The sequence below is a fragment of the Amia ocellicauda genome, chromosome 14, assembly GCF_036373705.1.
Source record: "Amia ocellicauda isolate fAmiCal2 chromosome 14, fAmiCal2.hap1, whole genome shotgun sequence".
Taxonomy (NCBI): domain Eukaryota; kingdom Metazoa; phylum Chordata; class Actinopteri; order Amiiformes; family Amiidae; genus Amia; species Amia ocellicauda.
Genome location: NC_089863.1, coordinates 34,851,694 through 34,874,219, shown reverse-complemented (window position 1 = coordinate 34,874,219; position 22,526 = coordinate 34,851,694). Strand labels below are relative to the sequence as shown.

Genomic DNA, 22,526 nt, shown 5'->3' with positions numbered 1-22,526 from the left:
ATGCAGAATGCAATACATTGCTCACGTGTTGTGTGAGCAATGTGTTGAATTCTGCATATATTTACCATGACAGTCTGCATGTAGTATTTGTTAGTTTTGCATATTTAATGATTAACGAAATATTTGTAGCTTTAATGTCTTTGGTTTTATTTTGTAGCTTGATTGGATAAAAACAAGAAATACTGACATATATATCGTGCATCACCCAAACTTCTAAAAATATCGAGATATTATTTTTAAGTCATATCGCACAGCCCTACATACAACATATAAACACAACTTTACTAGTAATTAGAATATGTTAAAGATCTTCGGGGAAAATATGCAGTGTGGTCCATATGTATGCTGTTTCATTTTGTCTCTGGCATAAATCCCCACTATGCTACACAATTGTAAATAGTTTTCCCCCATCTTGCCGGCTGTTGAAATAGCTGGTTTGTGCTGTTATAAATAAAAAAGGGGATGATTTTCCATACCGGCAAAACAGCAACATGTACAACACTTATACATAATAAAAATAATGTTTTTATTGTTGGACCCTGCTCGCACTTCTCGTATTTGCCATCATCACAGCCATATAATTTACCCTCTCAGGATGTTTTTTCTTTTAATGACAAAAGGAAGGGAAAAACTCACAGAAAATACCTTTACTCGGTTTACGTCTTCAAAGTTGGTGCAAGTGGCCTGTATTTCATTCCCGGAAACAGTTCTGAGTTCCATCACCTGCACAAATTCATTAAAAATCATGGCTGAGTTGAGCGACTATTGGGCTTATTTTTATTTCTTGTGCGCTGAAGGGGGCCAGGTAGTAGACAATGGAAAGCCAAAATGTAGAATGAATGTTTTTTTTATACAAATGATTTCCATTTTTCATGGTTTATAAGTGTAGCTTAGAGTGTAAAGTATGGAGACTAGACCCCTCATTTTTAGTTTGCTATTATATTGCACTTGACATTATTTGTTTGTTTTCTTCATTGTAGATTGTGCAGTTTGCATTAAAAAATGGATGTATCAGCATTAGAAAGTTATTTATTTTGCAATATACAAAAAGATTGGCATGTTGACCACACTATTTATTGAAAAAACAAAATGGTAAAACATGTTATGCTTCATTGTTTTAATGGAATATGGTGCAAAATATTAATCTGAGTAAAATTATTTCACAGTTACCAGGAACTCAATTACTTGTATTGCTGTTTGTTATCTTCTTTGGTGGTGTCCTGGCTGTATCGTGATACTCAATTGTCATCCAAAGTCAGCTCAATTGTGATCCAAAGAAAGGGACCAGGAATTTCAATCTTGCCAAAAATAAAGGGAGGATTGGCTGTGATATGACTGGGAAGTTATGTGGTGTTCTGCATGGAGAGTACATGGTGCTTTACCAAGACCCAAGCCGTTTCAAATTGTTATAGAACAATTTAAATTGAAGGATTAAAAACATAAAAAATATATCAATAAACCTTTCTTTAACTAATGCACTATTGTAAATGTATTTATTTACTTCACGTAGCTCTTGTCACAATGGTGACAATATTTTGGGCTAGTAATACTTGTTTTCATCTAGTAGAAATGTCAGGCTACTAGCCAGCTGGCTTTTGCCAAAAATCCTTAAATTCCAGCCCCGTGTGTATTTTTAACACTGATCTCAGACTTTGAAAATGATACAAGTAATTTTATTTAAAAAAACAGACGAGTTTATGAATGTTTAACTTCTTAATTCTCTTTTGTAGAGTTTAAGTTTAAGACTTTGGTGTTGACTTTATTAAAACATTCATCCTGGATCAATAAATCAAACATCCAATCCGAAAACAATACAATTCGAATGCACTGTGACATCATTACCCCATGCCTGTCCATTTCTGCCTGCAGGGAGTTTCAAATGTAAGCTGCCCTGGAGGACATTTCAAATGCATGTACAGTAATATGTATTTTTCCCATCTTTCCATGTTCGGTCAGAATTTAGTTTTTTCTGTAAAACATCCAATTTCCACTTTTCTCTTTCAAAGAATTTCCACTTTCTTATTATTATTGTAATGCTTCAGAGGACAGCTGAGGTGGACCCAAGTGCAAGTTCTAAACAAGGTTTAAACACAGTCCAGGGGTCAATATATGGGGTAAACAGGCTGAAATAGGTAAGCCAAAGGGATGGTCGAAGAGGCGAAGGCATTTTGAACACAGGAAAGTCGAAAGTCAAAAGCCAGAGGGAATGCTTAGAAATGCAACAATGATTGAGACAAGACTATGCAGAGAGTGAAGGGCAAACAGGGGTTTAAGTGCAGGGCAGTCAGTGGAGCTGGTACAGAGAGGTGGAACCAATGAGTGAAGAGGGTTAGTAGGACAAGTGTGCATGGAAGGTAGGAATGTTAATTGAATATTCGGGTGATGGTGACCTCTGGTGGTGAACAGGGGAACTGTGGCTGGCAGGTGTGACTATTTACCACATCATACAGAAAATAAACAGTGCTTCACTTGAATTGATCCAAGTCTTGAAATTATCTAAGATCAATGCATTAGTTACCCGACTGGAACAGGGATATCACTGCAAGTGCTGACCTGAGGACATCGTTTCTTTCTTTATTTTTAAATATACATAGGCTATTTGTTATTTTAAATCGATCTTATATGTTGCTTTTAAATGTGTTGATCACCATCTTGCCACAATCATAAAGTACATGGTTAAAAAAGCAAAATTAACTTGTTGACTAACTACTTCAGCGATTTTAATGAACCATCAGCGTATTAATGACATTACTGACATGCATGTTTATATTTTCATTGAAAACGCCATACGATGTAAAAAGCCGGTACCAGTCGGTTCTGAATGTGTAAGAAAAGGGAATCGTGGCCAGAGCCTCCCAGTAGTGTGAGCTGGACTGGATTACTGCTCCCACTGTAGAAGTGCTGATCGCCTCAGAGATACAGATCAACAGTTATCTGTGTTTGAGTGCAGCAAGGAAAATCTTCAGTTATGTCAGTGGGAAGATGTTTTGTCTAATTTAGTTTTAAACAAATAAACAGTCCTAATCCATTTGTGATGTTGTTTTAATTTACTTCCATGGATTGTCTATTGTTACTATTGGCAAAATGCTATCATATGAAATTATAGTAGTCTTTCGAATTAAATGTTGTTTTGTAAATTTGTTGATTCACAGTGTATATATATATATACCACTTTCTGTTCTATTCTGTTAATGTGGCTTTACATTTACTTACATGAGTTATCTACTGTCATTACATGGAAGAGCTATCACTTTATAATACAGTACTCTTCCTACTGTATTACACTGAGTTACAATTAGTTTTATTGTAATTACTATGATTTACAATGCTTTCACAGATACCACTTGTTCAAGTGTGTTTGAGTTTACTTCTTATTGTCAATATTAAAATTGCAAAACATACCATTTATTACATTCTTCACAACATGTTTTAGTGTTAAATGTTTTAAGGTGTATATAAAATCGTTTGCTCACATTACAAAACGGTGAATTTAGGCCATGTATGCAGTGTAAATTCAGAATGTGAGAAGAGTGCAAATCTAAACAAACCACAAGTCTCGAGTTTCTTCTTCACTGCTGCAACCTACTGGTCTGTCATTTTGTGAGGTAAGAATGATTCAAATCCAAATCTGTAACCTTGGAAGGACTTATAATTCACAATCTTTGTGTTCATACATGAAGGGAAATGTATATTGTTGGTTAGATGTGTGACCACAAGCAGTAGGCCGACCTATTTTCCTGCTTCGTTATACAGCTGCTTCACTGTGCACTATATTTCTCATAGGGGAAACAATTGCTTTATTCTCTAGCTTTCTTGGAATGTTTTATCCCTGGCTTGGAGATTTGCTGTTTTTACTGGTAATATATTTGTATGTAATTACATGCAAGAGGAAAGTGCTGATCATCACATGTTGTTACACTGTAACAAGGGATGAGTTTAAAGTCATCAGTAACATCACAACGGTTTGCACCATTTTACATGAATATGGAAGTTAACTAACCCACAGTACATGTGACTAAGCCATACTGCTTGTTGTTAAGTGTATGTAAGTGCTGTAATTACATTATCGATACTAGTATTTAATCTTTAACTATACATGAAATACATGTTCAATTCACTCTTGTTGCTGTGTAATTACAGTGTAAGTAAACCCAGCTCAGTAAGGGTACTGTATTATAAATGTTTCCTCAGTTCCTAGCGAGGCATCTGGCTTGGATACTGCGCTATGTGAAACAATTAGGACAGGACAACACAAACTGTAACTAGTTATGAGACTCAACCCAGGAAATGTGAGCGACGGGAACGAGGAATGCAGAGATTGGGGGGAAGGATGGGATGACATCTTAGCTAAGCAGAGACAGCGCCATGCTGGGAAACGGGATAATCCACCCCTCTAGAAAGGGGGCGGCTCCCCCACCATCTGCCTGCCAGAGAGTAGTATCACAAGAAGTCCAGACTGCAGTGAGAAAGAGAGCAGCAACTGTGGGACTGGACTTGTAAGTGAACAGTATGCTACACCATGAACACACAACTGTGTCAACAAATTGCAGAGTACTTGGGGCCTTCATTGGAGAGAAAAAGCACATGCCACAAAAGAAGCAATTGCTACATTTCCAATGTCACTACAGTGCACGAACTATGTAGTGTGTTAGGGTTGCTCAATTATATAAGATCATGTACTCAGCAATATTCTAAAATAGCTGCTGTTTGATCAACACAAACAAATGCTACTCAAGACTTTACTTCTACATGCATTTCTTTGAGAAATAAGAAAGCAGTTCTACTGAAAAAAATGATTCAAAGTGTGAAATTCTGTCTTGTGTCTGTAACAGAGCCAGCGCATCCACCATGACTGAGCCTGTGTCTGATCGTGGGCAGTTGAGTGAGCAGCAGCTCTGTCCCCAGTCGCACCGCTGACCACAGCCTGAGAGCCTCTCAGCGCCGCAGCTTTATTCACATCTCTGCACATCCTACAGCTGCACTTATATCTGACAATCAGTAAAGAACACAAAGTTTGATATTCCTGGAATTTCATTACTTGTACTTTATTTTCATCGATGATCCAAAAAGACTAATGTTGAATAAATGCTGTAATTTTGTCAAAAACTTTCCAATAAATTAATGAAAAACTCCCTAATTCTGTATCAAATCTTCACCATTTTCCAGAATTTTGACTGTTATTATTTTGTCATTTATTTTGAATTAATCTATTTTGTGTTATTTATTATATTTTGTTTATACTTTTTAGTTAATATTGTTATTTTGTTACATAATAAAGGTCAAATTGTTGCAATTGCACATTGAGTGCTATGTATTTTATGCAATATATTGATTTTATTGATTAAAAATGCAAACAAATATTATATATCGGCCAATCAATGGGATATCAGCTTTTCCCCCAAGGAAACAAGGCTGAAACAGATGGATCACTGAAACCACATACAGTCAGTTAAAGGGATCAAGTGTATCGTGTGCACTGACACTACCTGGGTGTGAGTGTGTCTCTTCTTCGACAGTTTCTGGGCCGCAACGAGAAGATCAAAGACAAGACTTCAATACAGCAGTGCAATACAAACCACTTTTACACAGAACATGGTGAGAAGCCAGATTTGGACCCCGCTTGTGTGTTTCATGTAGTACCTTGTCGTCTGTATGTCTCATGTTGTGTCTTGTCTTGTGTCTGTCCTAGAACCCACTGAGGGCTAACAGAACTGAATCAATATGTCTAAACACAGTCAGAATAAAAGACTGCCCCGCAGGGCGTTACACTAACTTATTTTGGTAGGAGCACAGGTGATACTCCATATATAAACAAGAACACACAACACATAAAGACTACATATCTAGCTGTATGTAATTCATATGCACAATTAACTTTATATTTCTAATATCAAAAAAATGAATAATTTTTTAATATCGTGGAGAAGAAAAAGGTAGATTAAATATTTTAGGCTAAATGAAATGAATGCAGATGAATTGTATGAAGAGACAACGTATGCTTCTGTTATGCTGTTGTAACCCTACATTAGTGTGTAACATGTCCAGGGATCTTAGGTGCGATAGGAGACTGGTTGTGCAAGTTGTGGCACAGTACAATACTAACCCCCTGAATAAAAAACATACCTGTGGTATGACTTTCCTTGAATTGTATTTTACTTTGCTTTGTTATTTCCCTCTTAAGAAATAATTAGCAATCAGTAAATTCCAATAACAAAAAACAAAAAGACATGAAATGCTTTATCTCAATCAGTTTGTCCTACCACTCCTGCAGTTCAAAAGCAGCTCAGTGCACAGCGTCCAGTGTGTGTGGAGAGGTGGAGCCGCGGTGCGATGGCTGACGTTGTCTTCGCTGGATGAAAGTTCATGAATGGTCATCCGTTCCAAACTGTGTAGTGGTGCTGCGCGTGCGCTGGAGCTGCGATGGGTTTTCCAGGAGAAACAACCTGCACACAGGAATACTGATTACTATGCCGTATTACTTCTCACTTCCATTACAATTAAACAGTGTCCTATTCCTTTTCAATTATACATATTAAACACTGGGTCTTCGAAGGTCCCGTCTCCAGACCTGCTGAGGTTTTTACAAACCTTCGAAGGTTCGTCATGCGACAATCACAGCAGGTGGAGAGAAACTGACCAAATTAGATATGAGTCACGCATATCATCACATTGCTGTAGACGAGGAGTGTGACAGTAAATACACACAAGGGCCTGTACACGTACAATGTCTTACCTTTTGGAATATCCTCAAGCCTGCAATATTTCAAAGAACCATGGAGGGGCTCTTGCAAGACATTTCCCATGTGGCCATCTTTCTGGATGACATCCTCCTGATGGGACAAACTGATCAGGAGCATCTGCAGACCCTTACAGACGTACTTCTCTGGCTGGAAAATGCAGGACTCTGGCTAGAGAAAGTGCACCTTTATGGGCAGTGAGGCGGTGTTTTTGGGGCACAAGGTGGACGCAACGGGACTACATCCAATACAAGATAAGGTAAAGGCAATCCAAAATGCACCCACACCAGCCAATGTAACAGGGCTGAGAGCATACTTAGGTCTTTTAAAGAGCTCGTTACAACCAGGAATCTCAGCCAAAATGGATCCCTGCATTCACTGAAACTACAGCGGGACTTGTGTCCCACAAAGTCAGGCTGGGGGATTGAAGGGTGGTAAGGAGACATGTGGACCAGTTGCACTCCAGACTACAGGGATCGGTGGACACTGAAAATGGCCAGACAGCGGATTTTTCCTTTCCGAGTCACAAACCCTCGATCACTGTGCCACCACCAGTAGAGGACACGCTTCAGGACATTGTCCCCAGTGCGCAGGACACGCAGGCTGAGATCATTCCTCCGGTGACTAAGGGACTGTCAGTTTCAAAACCACAAGAGGGGACCAGCACTGAGACGGGGGTGCAAATAGATACAAGGGTACCAAGTCACTTACAAGACTTTCAGCTGACATCTAAAGGATGGTATTAGTTATGGGTATTTTACAGTAACAGTACAAGTTGTTCATTAATTAAGTTGAGTTACATATAACAAAGTGGTGGCAGTTACAAGGTATGATGTTTTACCTGGGCTATTGCAGTTGATGTTTGGAGTAAATTCAAAGCTTAAAAGGGAGGACTGGTAGTTCCCAATGTCCCCACTAGATGGGACAACTCCAGCATGAATACAGGGATGTGCCATGTGCATAAGAGCATGCCTATCAAGCCAGCAGGCTACTTGGAAATAAAGCCTTGATTAAATTATACTTTAAAACGTTTTCCCTGGGTGAAGTTACTGCCACAGTGATTCAAATTACTGTTTTACACATCTATCCACCTCTTTGCAAAACAAACCAATGAAACACTGCACATCGTCTCCCTCTTTCAGATCACAACATAAAATACACGTGTGTGTTAATCAAATGATCTGTAATCGAAACATATTGCCCTTTCTCTCTTTCAGACGACTGCTCTTGACTGTAGTATTAGACTGTCTGTCAGCCTGTGTATATTACAGTATTAGCCGGCTTGTGTCCCATGCACGGTGCATCACCACAATGGACGATTCTTTACCTTGAAAAGACACGCAAACTCACACAAACCATCGATCAGATAAACAATGTCCTCACCAGTTCTGCCTGCTTTAACAACTCAAATTCACAAGATGTCCAGTTCATTCTGGCTGGCTTTACAACAGTGAACACATAATACAAACGTATTTTGTTTCTAGCTTATTTCTTGAAACATAAAAACATAACTCATAACTCACCAGAAACTCGTTTCATAGCGCTCCTAGCCCGGTTGCTTATAAATGATCTATAACCTTATTTATAGTTTTTGTACATATATATGCATGCATTGTTTCATTTAGAAATCTTTCTAATTGTTCTATTGCTTATTTTCTATCTGTCTTCTGTGCTGGATGTGCTCTTCCTTAAATATTCAATAATACGATAAAAAAATAATACATCAAAAACACTGGGTTCATTTTAGGGTTACCAGATTTCCTGAGTAATACACGTGTGTCTGTATATGTGTGTGTGCCTGTGTGTGTGTGCGTGTGTGTGTGTCTAAAACACATAAAAGCACTGACAATCATGGTTTACAAAAACAATATTATAAAATGTATTTTAAAAAGTTGACAAATGCATCATGTTTCTGTAGAAATTAATACATTTACATATATACATATTCATCGATGAGTTTAAATAAATGATGACATGTATGCTGGGGAATGTGCACTTTAGCGGGTGTGTTATTCCAGGGATTTATAAAGGTATGTCCACAAAATAGGTGCTGTACTAGTAACTGCCCACATTGAATGTATATATACACCTATCAGCCATAGCATTATGACCACTGACAGGTGAAGTGAATAACACTGATAATCTCGTTATCATGGCACCTGTCAGTGGGTGGGATATATTAGACAGCAAGCATTTTGTCCTCAAAGTTGATGTGTTGAAGCAGGAAAAATGGTCCAGCGTAAGGATCTGAGCGACTTTGACAAGGGCCAAATTGTGATGGCTAGATGCCTGGGTCAGAGCATCTCCAAAACTGCAGCTCTTGTGGGGTGTTCCCAGTCTGCAGTGGTCAGTACCTATCAAAAGTGGTCCAAGGCAGGACAAGCGGTGAACCGGCGACAGGGTCATGGGCGGCCAAGGCTCACTGATGCATGTGGGGAGCGAAGGCTGGCCCGTGTGGTCCGATCCAACAGACGAGCTACAGTAGCTCAACTTGCTGAAAAAGTGAATGCTGGTTCTGATAGAAAGGTGTCAGAACACACAGTGCATCGCAGTTTGTTGCGTATGAGGCTGCGTAGCCGCAGACGAGTCAGGGTGCCCATGCTAACCCCTGTCCACTGCCGAAAGTGCCTACAATGGGCACGTGAGCATCAGAACTGGACCACGGAGCAATGGAAGAAGGTGGCCTGGTCTGATGAATCACGAGTTCAAGGTGTTGACTTTGAATAGATGTCAATCCAATTGAGCATCTGTGGGATGTGCTGGACAAACAAGTCTGATCCATGGAGGCCTCACCTCGCAACTTACAGGACTTAAAGGATCTGCTGCTAACATCTTGGTACCAGATACCAGAGCACACCTTCAGAGGTCTAGTGGAGTCTCTGCCACAATGGGTCAGGGCTGTTTTGGGACCTACACAATATTAGGCAGGTGGTCATAATTTTATGGCTGATCGGCATATATATTCAGAGTTTCATGAAGGTAAAATTATCTTGTTCAGGAATGTGTATTTAGACGACCTCCTGGGTATTTTATCTTTCACTTAATAGTTATTATTGGACATGTGGACTATGTATTGATAGAGACCTTGTTTTAGTGTTGAATGGTGTAGTCAGGGGGAGGTTCTATTGAGGCCAGGCTATATAAGATTTGTAGGAGACCTCTGGGACAGAGAGAGGTTGTGAGAGATTCTTCCTGCATGTTTTGCACAGTTTTGAAGGTTTGTTCTTTGTTTTGATTTTCTTTTGATACTTTTGCTAAAGGTTGTGCGTCTGCCTGCGTGACTACAGCAATGAACATCACCCCCACAGCCTGTCTTCAAAACATAATAAGGAAAACTAAAAGTGCAAAACATCCCTGTTATAAGGTCCAAAAACTAAGGATGGCCAAGTCCTGGTGAGTTCTGAATACCAACACCCATGTTAGTTTTGAACTAAGTTCTGCAAGCTGGGCGCAGCATTCCTCCTCTGAAAAAGTGAAACAAAATGCAGTGTATATATTCAACAACTTCTTTCATCTCCCATCTGCCTATTTGTAAATGACATAATATCTAGAAAGTCAGTCGTGTCGAAGGAGATGGGTATGGCGAGCCAAATTATAATTTAGAGATATCTTTAATTAATTTAAAAATATCTTTAAATATTTCAAGATATCTCTAAATCATTTAAAGATATCTGCAAATAAATCCAGATATCTCATTTAAAAGTACATTTACAGATATCTCTAAATGATTTGGAGATATCTTTAAATGATTTAGCGATATCTGCAAATAACTTCATATTTATTTGGAGATCTCTAAATCATTTCGAGATCTTCAAATCACTTCCTGTATGTAGCACAAGATTATCACTTCCTGTTAACTAGTCCATTTATTTCTATGAAACTGAATGCGGAAACAGGAAGTGATAATCTAAGGCAAAATACAGGAAGTCATTTGAAGGGAGGTTCTCCCTGGTTCCTTTGTGGCCGAGGCCCGACGAGCAGATGGCAGGGCAGAGGCTTTATGTACAACTGGGGAGAAAACTGTGTAGACCCCGCTAGTTGTTCTTTTGACTAATGGTGGGGGAGGGGGTGGTCTCTGCCTTCCCGGCTGTCTGCCGCCACAGGCCTCCTCCCCCAGCGCCAGTGACCTTGCCATTACGTCCCTGATGTCTTTATGGGAAAGGACACTGGCGCCGACTCTCGTCTCTTGAGGACCTGCGGCTCTCCCACTACTGCCGGGAGGGCATACCTGACCCCTCCCCTGGGAGAGTCTCAGTTGTGGGGCAGGAGGAATGTTGTTTCTAGGGGGCCTCTCATCCACCAGGCTGCCCACTCGGGGCAGTGGAGAAGGCCCACTGCTCTCCTCTCCGGAGTCAGAGTGGGGCGTGTAAAAATTAGAGGGAGAGGTCTCTGCAGCGGGGGAGGAGCTGGCAGGGGGGGGAGAATCTGCAGAATGGATCCTTTTATTCATCATACCCCCCCTACCCATGCTCCTCTTCTCTGCCCTCCTCCTCTTCCCCGCTACCACTGTCCACTCCCCCTCTGCCTCCACTTCTGACCCAGAGTCAGAGAGGGAGCCTATGAGGCTCCTGAGGATTGTTTCCTCTCTACCCCCATCTTGGGGTATCACCTTTGGAGGAGCCTCCACTTGATTCTCTCTCTCTCCACCACCCCCGAGGGCCCGCGCCCTATTTGCATAGGAGGAGGGGCAATTCCTAAAGAGATGCCCTCCCCCACCGCACAGGTTGCAGGCCCTCTCCTGCTTGCAGGCCCTGGTCAGATGTTCTCCGCCACAGACCTTGCACTTAACAACAGTGCAGGCTGCGGCTAAATGACCCAGGGCCCCGCAGTTCCTGCATAATTTGGGCATGCCATGGTAGAAGACAAGCCCCCTATTTGCTCCTAATACCACGGTGCTTGGCAGATGGCGTACTCCGCTGATGGCGGCCACTTCCACCTGCAGGCGCAACCTGCCACCGCCGAGCACCGGTCCAGAACCCGTCCTCATCATTAACTCTCCTGCTTTCAGACAGGATCTCGCAGTGTCTCCTCAGCCATACCTCTACGTCGTACTCTGCCACTGCTTCATTATAGAACTGAATAGTTACTATTTTTACCTCTCTATCTGTCAGGGCATCGACCACAAAGTCACTCAGGGGCATACTGTCTTTTTTTTTCTCTATACAAATTCCAAAAACTCTCCAGCACTTGAGGGTTCTTAAAACTCACCTCAAACACGTCCCTAGGTCCAGGCAGTTTAACCACACAGTTCAGCTCAGAAGGGGCAAAGCCCAGGCCCCTCTGCAGCACAGACCTGCTGAACTCCAGCCGGGTGAGGGCCGCGGTCTCGGCTCCAGCCTCACGGCTGAAGCGCACCGCATTATGGCGCCTCACACCGGCGGTTCGCTGGGCCATGCTGCGCTTTCCTACCTGGGAGAAGGGTCCAGAGGCTCTCAATCCGGAGGTCGGGGCAAGTCCACCTGGCTGGGGAGCAGCTTCCACCTCCGGGGCTCTTGCAGGGAGCGGGCCTTGCGGGGAGAAGTCCGGGCCCTGGCTGCAGGAGGCCTCCCTCAGGGACGTTGCCGATCGGCCTGGTCGGTCCCTGGAATCCGAGGCCTCTCCTGGATCCTGGCTGGTGACGTCAGCAGGGAGCAGTCCTGGTCAGGCCGGGCTCCGGGTAGATGGTCGGCCGGGCTTCTGGGTGGGACCCACTCCGTGAGGAGTCCGCCGACTCCTCTGGCTAGGTCCCCTGTCGCTCCCGGTCTGTCCCAATCTCCACTCGCCTCGGCCTCTGGACCGCTCCAAGGACCCAGGACTCTGCAGCTCTGTCAACCGGCACCTCCCCGTCTCGTCTGGTCTGGCCTGATGGATCAGCTCCCTGCAGGGGTAGTCAATTATTTTGTGTCAGGGTCCAAATTTCTTGGTCAAGGTATAGTCAAGGTCCAGACTCCAGGGGGGGGCAATCACACCTCCAAACGCCCCTTTCCAACACACACACACAATTCTTGAATGAGTAATATACCCCGTTGCTTACATTGCTTTAGTACATTAATTTGACAAAGTACAAAAATAAAACGTTGAAATTGATGTAAATATAAGTATTAACAGAAGGCTTTTGTTTTAATTTGTTAAAGATTATTGTAGGCATATATGAAGTAGGGCAGATCTGGACTCAGACATATCTTTGCTTCACAACCATAAATTACACTTTATCATTCTTTGACTTGATTTTTTTCACTCTAATGCACCAATGGTCAGCATACTATGTTTAATCACACAAAATAATTCAATCAATAAAGTGAAATGAAACATAACCCAGAATTCTTCTGTTTTAATGTAGTATTACCACACCAAGATGGATGGTTTTGAGGCCTTAGGTGAGTTGCCTATTTGTTTTGAGTCCTTTTTATTGACTAGTAACAAGAAATACAATCCTCAGTTTGGAGCTCTTCCTTTAAATATCTGATATTTGGATTTCATCTGCACATGTATTTCCGGAGTATCCTACAGAGGAATTACAGACATGAGGTCTGCGCTTAATTGAAGACTCCAGTGACAGACAGCAGAATGTCTGATCGTCCACGTGTTGCTGCTGTGCTGGACTTGATCTTGACCATATTTATGTTTTGGTATTGTCTCCTCAGTGAAGATGTTTGCTCTCCAGCGTGCCGTTGACGCAGAGGCCCCCGAGCAAGAGCTGCAGGAGAAGATAGTGGCTTTCTCCGACGTGGCCCACCCAGACGACTTCTGTTTGTGGTGTGTCGGTTACTTGCAGAGGGACCACTGGGTGAGACTTGGGACTTGTCTGTCAGTAGGAATCATGCCTTCTGAGTTTTTTATGTTTTCTGCAGTTGATTTGGCAGCTTATAAAGTGTGTACATTGTGTGGCTGAGTTTTTGGCAATCCATACACCTCTCAGTGTCGTTGTGCACAGAGGGTTCAAGGCTGTAACGCTGTCAAATCATGCAGAGAAGAGAGACATTGATCCTCGTGAGGCCTTTTTGTATTGTAATGGTTCTTTGGAGTGATGCAGGGCTCAGTGTTGGGTGCTCTGTGTCACACCGCTCTTGAGCTCTTTCTCCTGTGTTCCTTTGCTCAGGTGCACCATGAGACCCCCATCCTGCAGGCCATGGGAAAGCTGCTGACAAGCCAGATTGAGGCCATAAGCCCCTCCACAGGTCATCACTATGGCAGCTGGAATGATGGACAGGGATCCGGTGAGTCACTCCCTCCTGTGAGGTGCTCTGAAACATGCACATTAGACAAAGACCTTGCTGTTTTTTTGTATAATGATTCCTCTGACCCAGAACGTGCCTCCTGACACACAGCAAGCAACCAGTGACATCCTGCTGGCCCTAGGATCCCGTTTTCTCCAGGAGGTCTTGGCAGCTCTGGAAATTTTGTACAGGATAGATGTGCAACCAGACCCCATATGGCTGACCTTTTTGGGACGTCTGTCATGAGCAAATGGTGAGTCTGCCTGCTGCTTCGATTCCTGAAGCCACTGTTCTTACAACAGGGAACTGACCTGTTTTTTGAAGACCCGTAACCACCTGTTGTGTGTGTGTGTGTGTGTGTGTGTGTGTGCAGTGTCCGGAATGGTGCCTCGTCTCAGGGACATTATCCAGGGGCTGAATCCTGTGCTCATCAGGGCCACCGAGTCAGAGGTCAGGATGGTGCTATGCTCAGGTGAGTGAAGGTTGCAGCTGACTCCTGGAAGGACAGATATCAGTGAAGCGTGTGTGTCGCATGGAGGGTGACCCCGGTGTCTGTTTATCATTTCCCAGTGCTCACAAACTTCTCTGAGAGCATTCAGGAGTTCATTTCTGGCCCCAGAGGGAGCGCTGACCCCACCCTGAGGAAGTAGGACTTCTCTCCAGTCATGGGCACTGCATACTCAACTTTGCAGAGGTGGTACATAGTGGAAGTCTTGAACCTGCAGGTATGGGCCGCTGGGAAATGTGATTGTCAATCATGGACTGGTAAACCATCCAGCTCCACACATGGCCAGTCAGGATTTATGGCCCAGTGATCCTCTGCCAGCTGGTTCTGAGGCACAATGTGTTGGGGAGGGTGAGTTATCTACAGGGAGAGGATTGCCACAGTATAAATCACTGTACACCCTGTATACTGATAATCCTAACGTACTACCATCTCTCCCCCTTGTTCTGAATTGTTGCTCTTTTGCCCTCTTGGCGTTGCCCACACTGACCGGTCTCTGTGTCCATCCTGAAGGTGCATGAGGCAGTAGTGGCTGCCATGGCTGCCCTGACGCCCCTGCTGTGCCCTGCGAATCTCGGGGCCAGACTGAGCGGGCTGATCAACACCACAGTGGCGCTGTACAAACGCAGCTCGAATGGTGAAGTCCTGGTCCAGGTAGGGCTTTCTCTGCTGACTGGGGTAGCAGGGGTGGGATAGATCAGACCGGCTCCAGATTAAAGGCTTGGTTTTATGTTTAACATCAGGATAAGGGTTTGGTTTAGTTTCTTATACAGTTTTTAGGTTGATACTTTGTCTTAGAAGTTAAAAGCTCGTAGCCAGATTCGCAAACATATGCTGAGGAGCCCTTGAGTCATGCTGATTGGGGTCTGTGAACCCAGCCCACAGTGCAGTTTGTGTTTCTTTATTGTAGAATGCGCGCTACATCGTCCTGGCGGCCTTGGGCTCGGACCGTAATATAATCCGCTCCTCTGTGGACGTCCTGCTGAGGAGCTTGCACCAGGAGGTAGGTCAGACCCTGCTCTGTTGTGCCGACTCTGTGCAGTGGAGCGACGCCTCCCCCTGGGTTTGCAGTGACCACATCTTTCTCCTTCAGGTCCGCGCCCGTCTCCTTCAGATGCGCGCCCGTCGGGAGAGCCAGCTGCCCACGGACGAGCACAGCGTGTTCCTGAGCCCCATTCCACTCCTCGGTACGTCTCTCTTCTTTCACTCAGGAGAGGGTCCTGGTTCTGATCCGCTGGCCTGTGTCGTGACCTCACTGCTCTGTGCTGCCTGCCTTATTCCCACAGCCACCGCCTTCCCAAAGATGGTCGCCAGATTCATTATTCAGCAGATGACAAGCGTCAGTGAGCCGAGCCGGGCTGCGTCCGGGCTGATTCTTGCCCACCTCCTCATCGCTGCAGGTACCGTCCTGTCCCCCCGTCCTGTCCCACTGCGCTACTGTGCTCTCAGTGCTGTCTGACCTGCTGCTGTCATCAGCAACACTTCGAAACACACACACTCTCAGCCTGTAACTGTATTGTTTCTACTGATCTCTGTGATCGATTAATTTGTCCTGTCCTTTCCCTACCAAACCTCAAATTTGATTACAGGGAACACCCAGTCCATTCCAGGCCAGCCCTCCTTCCCCCAGGACTGTAGCTCCGTCTGCTTTCGTGTCCTGGAGGCCCGTCGAGCTGAGCTGACAAGGCAGGTAAGGGTCAGTTTGGAGTCTCTCGCCGTGTTTCCTCTCGCTACGCTGGGCGGCACACTGAGCGCCTGTCTCATCTGTCCTCCAGGTCTCTGAGATCCTGGAATCACTGCAGCCCTGCCTGCTCCACCTGACTAACCGGCAGCTGAGAGTGGTCGTCCGCCTCGTGTCTGGGCGCCCGGAGGTGCTCGCCGTGATGCTGCTAAGCCGAGCCCTGCCGCTGGACAGGTAAGCCACACACAAGGGTCTGTCTTTCACAGTGGCTGGCCGCAGTGTTGATCGGCTCGTGTGTCACAGCGAGTAGCTCCTGTGTGTCTGTCTCACTGGGTCTCTGTCTCCCCCAGCTCCATCTGTGCGCTGTGGAGGGCCTTGGGTGCTGAGGGCAAGTTGTCCCGCAGGCTGCTGGCGTTCCTCATGAGAAAACTCATGAGCACCTCGCCCGCTGGGCACGAAACCCTGACTGTGAGTACATCTCTCTGTGACGCTTTCAAAGATATAGTGCTGTAAATTGGGTGCCTTCTCTCTGAGTGTGACCCTGTGTGTCTCTCCCTGTGTCAGGTGACCTGTGCTGTGCAGGAGCTGCTAGCCGCCCCCCAACCATTTGGGGCCCTCCTTCTGCAGATGGGCCACAGTGAGATCCTCGGAGAAACCATGCTGGCTGTGCGGGCCCTACTTCTCCAGGCCCAGTTGGGGACAGTGATGGAGCAACTGGAGCAGGAGGCGGCCTGGGCTTTGCTGTGGAGCTCCAAGAGCCACACCGAGGGGGTCCGTCTCCTGGCCAGGTACGGGTCTCTCTATTCATCACAGACTGCACTGACAGGAACATATTCATATTTATTGTCTGCTCACTAGCTGTCCCTTTGTCCTCCAGGGCCATGGCTCAGCACGGTGGCCTGCAGCTCCCAGGCATCGTGAAGGTCCTTGTCCCTTTCCTGAGCTCTGACCGGGAGCAGCACAGAGTCACGGCGACGGCTTTCTTCTCTGAGGTGAGTGTGTCTCTGTGTGCAGCTCTAACGGCGCCTCGCTCTCCCAGCTTGTGCGTTGCCGGGGAGCTGCTCTCACTGTCTCTCCTGTCTTGCAGCTGCTGTGCGGCTCAGAGAAGCAGTTGAAGGCCGTGCTTGTGAAGACCCTGAAGCGCCAAGCCCAGGACTCCTCTGTGCTTGTGAGACTGCAGCTATACCAAGGCCTGGGGAGAGCCACTGCCGCCCAGGTAAGGACAGTGTGCAATGCAGGACCGCCTGCCACCGGACATGGCGATGTTTCAATTCTTCACTTTGGGGGTATACGTGCTGACAGGGTGCTTTGGGTGTCTCTATGCAGGTGGAAGAACACAGCCGGGAACTGCTGGCCATCATCTGCTCGGCCCTGCAGGATACAGACGTGACCGACAGGCAGGCGGTCCTGGGAGCTCTGTCCTCCCTCTCACAGGTCCTGCCCCACTTGAGAAGGGACGGCGTCGCCCGGGATGTCGCTGCAGACGTCCTGCACAGGGTCACTGTGCTCTGGGAAAGAGTGAGTTGCTGTTTTAGGCTTCGGTGTCTGGCCTGCAGGCTGTTGTGCTCAGTGTGTCACTGGCTGTGCTGTCACCACTCTGTGCCTGACCCCCCCCCCCTGCTTGTTTCCAGGACGACGCGGAGCTGCGCTGTGTGGGCGCCAACGTGCTGGGTGAGCTGTGCCGATGCCAGGCAGTGACGGCCCACATCAAATGGGAGCTACAGGGGGCGCTGGTGTGCCTGGCGCTGCACTTCCGAGACCCCAGCAATGAGGTGACCCAGGTAAGGGCAGATCAGAGGCCACTGGGGCATAACATTTTAAACGTTGGGTAGTGACCAAAAACGTAAAATTTGAGATGTTCCGTTCAGATCGTGCCGCTGTGTCAAGGCATCAGTGCAGAGTGTTGAGGATCAGCTTGTGTCTCGTGTGTAGGCCTGCCTCCTGACCTTGAACAACAGTGGGTCAGCGCCAGAACTGAGCACCATCAGGAGGCTCATCTCAAAGAACCAGGAGGAAGGGGTTTTGGACTTTCGCGCCTTCCTGGACGACCTTGCATTCTGGGTAAGGACAGTATGGCCATTCTGTTGCGTATTAAGGACAGAGAGATGCTGCATGTTTGTGGCTCTTGAGTTACAGGTCTGCTGAGAGTCCCCGAATCTGATCCCTGTCTTCTCTAGGCGTCTGATTTCCCTGAGGCCCTGGACTGGTCCTTCAGCTGCGCCCTGTACTGCCTGAGCAGCCGCTTTCCTGAAGTCAGAGCCAGTGCCGCCGTCTTTACAGGTGAGGAGATGAGACACAGCTGGGCAGGATATGGGCCCGTGATGGAGCTCATAGGCACATTGTAGCTGAGATCTGTGCTGAATTGTGACTCAGTGTTGCTTTCTCTGACCCACAGAGTCCCTGATTAAAAACATCCCACAGTCCCTCCTCAGTCGTCGATGGGTGGATCAGAGCGTCGGAGGTATTGCAGCCCTTGAGTGCGTCAGTGTGTTACCATGTCACTGCTGCTCTGGTCCTGGCTGTGTGTAAAGAGCCAGTCTTTGCTGCTGGGCTGGAACAGAGTGCGTCGGCCTGTTGCTGTGCCCTCTCTTGTCACTCAGACACACCAGAGCTGTGTGTTCAGCCTGTCCTCTCCCTGTGTCTCCAGCTCTGACGCAGGCCCTGCAGGAGGAGAGTGACGCACAGGTCAGGAGCTGTGCCTCTCGGGCCCTGGAGTGCTGCACTGCCTCCCAGCGACAGAGGCCAGCGAAGGAGCCCTTGTGGAAGAGGCTCTTCTGCTGCTGGCCATGAGAAGAAGGGAGGAGATGGTCACCCCCTCAGGAGCTACACAGGGTAACCGAATCAGGCCGCTGTATCTCATCATGTCCTCTGACACACCACGGACCTCTCTTGCCCCCGTCCCCTCTCTCTGCCCTCACTCTCACTCCCTGGGCAACTGCTGCCTTCAAATCTCATCTCTGCCCTCCTTCAGTTCCTACAATTCACACCCGAGTGTCTAACCATGCCATGTCTGCTGGGACTGAATTTATATGCGGGGGCTATTTATTTATTTATATAAGTTTTTATTTTTTAAATGTCGGCACAAATGACCCTCCAGGCCAGCAGTCGTGTGGTCAGTGTAACCCTGTATCGCCGTTGCTGTCTTGCAGCCTGTGATGGCCGGGCCTTCCAGTGTGAGAACGGAGGTCAGTGCAACCCCCTGACCGGAGCCTACCGCTCCCTGCCCGGCTACAGTGACTCCCGCTGCTAGGACCCCTGCCCCCTGGGCACCTACGGCTGCGGCGACCGGCGAGTATGTGCGGCGACTCGGGTCGTTATTAAGATGCTCATTCTTATCTCATTCGGCTGGATTTTAACTTTAAGTTTTGAGATTTTGCATTTTGAGTTGCAATCCTTGGTCTTCCTACACACTTACCGTCCAGGCCCTGGCAGCGCCCCTCGTTCTGGCAGGGGCAGCGTGGGGGGCAGCTTTGCTTTGGGCAGAGGTTCGTACAGCTGGGGGGAAACATAGTGAACCCTTTGCTGAGATCATCACACTGACACACAGGACTTTGTCCCATTCCATTTGTGTGTTCGATATAATGCGGTTTCTCTTGCAACGCGTTGAGAGTTTTTGGCTCCTGAGGAGCGCGTTATAGAGCTGTAATAAATAAAAGCCAAAACTTATACACAATTGTTCTGTAGCTGAGATTGTACAGGAAGTTCGTTGTGTCATTACACAGTTCACAACTGTACAGATAGATTGTTAGCTTCAGTTTGCAATCATGATTGAAACTGGTGATATTGCAAGCATTGCCATTGTAGAAGAAGAATAATTTTAGTTTTTTCCAACATGGGCAGATTATATTGGCCTTGCTGTAGTAGTCTCGCAGCCTCAACATTTGCTGGGTCTCCGCTAAAACACACAACGGTTTGTGTATTAAATGTAAAATGTATTAAAATCTATAATACTGTAGGCTGTACACTGTTCTATAAAAAAAGCATAACTAGCGCTTCTGTAAGATGTAGGCCTAACACGAGCATTCGCTTCGGTTACTAGCTAACTAGAGTGGATAGAACTAGTCTGATAGGAATGCTAAAATGTGTTGCCATCTTTTGTGCGCATTTAGATCTTCTGCAATTAGGCTGTATTGACTGCAGGCACGTAGGAGTGTGTCTGGGCATCAGGACTGAGACAGGAAGAGAAACGGGATGTGTACAAGTTTCGGCTTTTATTTATTACAGCTCTACCCCGATATAACGTGCTCCTCAGGCGTTAAAATCTCTCACCGCGTTGCAGGAGAAACCATGTTATATTGAACACACAAATGGAATGGGACAAAGTCCTGTGTGTCAGTGTGTTGATCTCAGCAAAGGGTTCACTATGTTTCCCCCCGGCTGTACGAACTTCTGCCCAAAGCAAAGCTGCCCCCCACGCTGCCCCTGCCAGAACAAGGGGCGCTGCCAGGGCCTGGGCATCTGTGCCTGTCTGCCGGGCTGGACGGTAGGTGTGTAGGAAGACCAAGGATCGCAACTCAACATTTTTAATAAATAAAAAATGTTCAAACCCTTCCTATGTTGTGTAAAGTTGTGTTGCTTTGCTCAACATTTTCTAAGCTGATAAGAGAAAGTCTGGCAATCCAGGTGCAGGGCCGGCACTCCAGCATGTGACCTTATCTCCCTGGAAACCAGCTTTTGGGCGATCACAGTCAGGACTTTTCCCGATATTGATAACCGTTGACTGTGAAGTTTTGCTGGGCCGTCTTGAGAATTACTTCTCTTTTCTCATTCACTTTTTTTTCCCATGCAGTTTGAAAATGTAATATGTATAAGACCTAGTAATAAATGATTAAAACCATCGATCAATAAATTATATTCTGCCAGGCTCGAATTAGGAGAAATTACAAGAAACTAATCAAATGCATTCTGAATCAGTCGACTTTTTGATTCTATTATTGGTCACATCCCTGTAGCGCAGATTCCTGCAGTTCAGTGCAGATCTGCAGAATTCCAGCGATCCCGTAGAGGATAGGCAACACAGTGCCTGTGTGATTGGTCAATCGGGCTGCACCACGAGGCCAATGGCGACACGCAGCATGCGTTCACTGGGATCATTCTGCACAGACTGTACAGGCGAACACATTTAGCCCATGTGTGCGTTCATAGAGAGCATCTGAAAAGGTGTATGTATAATAAAGCTGTGACCTAAATGACTGGCGATGAGACAATGAATGGAATAAACACATTAAAGGAAACAATATGAGGGAACAAGTTCAGGACAGATGTTTATTATGGAATGCAATCCCCATGTGTGATACATTGTGTGTCAATTCAATGTCATTACATTACACAATCTGTATTAAACCGTTCCAATTAGGCAACAAGGGTTTAAATAGCTGAGGTTGTGGTTAGTTTGTATACCACCAACGCATGATGGATTCTCACAACGAAATAAAACTTACTGATGGTTCCACCACCGTTACTGTTTTAGTGACTCCAGAGTAGAAGCAAGAGATCACTTCAGTGATCTGTTATGAACCTGGGGTTTGAGGAAATGTTTAACATTTGTAGCTCTTGAGTGTGAACAAATTATAATACTGGACACTATAATTTAGCCTGTGTCAAAATAATTGTACCTGGGTTACCATAAGGCAATTTAATTTGTATTTGTTTGATAGAATTAGTTATTTCCAGCCTTGCTGAAGCACCCCCAAATCATCACCGATCCTCCACCAAATGTCACAGTGGGTGCGGGACAATGTGGCTTGTAGGCCTCTCCAGGTCTTCATCTAACCATTAGATGACCAGATGTTGGGCAATGCTGAAATTGGACTCATCAGAGAAGATGTCCTTACTCCAGTGCTCTACTATCCAATCTTTATGGTCTTTTGCAAACCTCAGCCTGGCTCTTTGCTTCTCATTGATGAAGGGCTTTTTTCTAGCTTTGCACGACTTCAGCCCTGCCCGTAGGAGCCTGTTTCAAACCATCCTCGCTGTGCACTTCACCCCAGCTGCCGTTTGCCATTCTTATTGTAGGTCACTTGCTGTCATCCTTTGGTTGTCGAGTGACATTCGAATGAGTTGGTGGTCATCCCGGTCAGTGGAGAGTCGTTTTCGTCCTCTGCCGGTCTGTAGCTTTGTTGTCCTCAATGTCTGCTGCTTGACCTTGTTCTTATGAACCGTCGTCTTTGAAATTGTAAGGATGGAAGCCACCCGATGCTCACTGTATCCCTCTGCCAGTAAAGCCAGAATTGAACCTTTGTTTTCCTCACTCAGAACTTTCCTTTTCAACTCTTTTGGCATGGTCAATAGTTATTTTTTTATTCCAACTGCTTTTGAGGTACTATTAGCACTGTTTTTACCATCCAGCTGGTCCTATTGCAAGAGGATAATGATGACCACAGCAGTGTTTTTTATATTCCTCGTTA

The 22,526-nt window shown here is 45.8% G+C and overlaps 1 protein-coding gene and 1 long non-coding RNA gene across 2 annotated transcripts; both read left to right on the top strand.

Annotated features, from left to right (window-relative positions):
* The first annotated feature begins 14,311 nt into the window (after nucleotides 1-14,311).
* LOC136767718 (uncharacterized) lies at nucleotides 14,312-15,086 on the top strand. Its single transcript, XR_010821882.1, has 3 exons — nucleotides 14,312-14,405; nucleotides 14,504-14,658; nucleotides 14,952-15,086. It is a non-coding gene; the product is annotated as an uncharacterized LOC136767718 (long non-coding RNA).
* Nucleotides 15,087-15,290: 204 nt separating this feature from the next.
* Nucleotides 15,291-19,495, top strand: LOC136767393 (maestro heat-like repeat-containing protein family member 1). The gene is made up of 17 exons (XM_066721152.1): nucleotides 15,291-15,302; nucleotides 15,349-15,441; nucleotides 15,532-15,625; nucleotides 15,725-15,838; nucleotides 16,028-16,128; nucleotides 16,214-16,353; nucleotides 16,470-16,587; nucleotides 16,684-16,907; nucleotides 16,997-17,111; nucleotides 17,207-17,335; nucleotides 17,446-17,637; nucleotides 17,751-17,900; nucleotides 18,052-18,180; nucleotides 18,297-18,399; nucleotides 18,515-18,580; nucleotides 18,767-18,951; nucleotides 19,269-19,495. Exons 1-16 carry the CDS (start codon nucleotides 15,291-15,293, stop codon nucleotides 18,907-18,909), a joined length of 1,923 nt encoding a protein of 640 aa, XP_066577249.1. The 3' UTR covers nucleotides 18,910-18,951; nucleotides 19,269-19,495.
* Nucleotides 19,496-22,526: the final 3,031 nt, after the last annotated feature.

What these genes read in the sequence shown, in the direction of transcription:
- LOC136767393 (XM_066721152.1), top strand. An exon ending in GGGGTCCGTCTCCTGGCCAG is followed by an intron (nt 16,908 to 16,996) that starts GTACGGGTCTCT and finishes TTTGTCCTCCAG; the next exon opens with GGCCATGGCTCAGCACGGTG. An exon ending in CCAGCAATGAGGTGACCCAG is followed by an intron (nt 17,901 to 18,051) that starts GTAAGGGCAGAT and finishes TCTCGTGTGTAG; the next exon opens with GCCTGCCTCCTGACCTTGAA.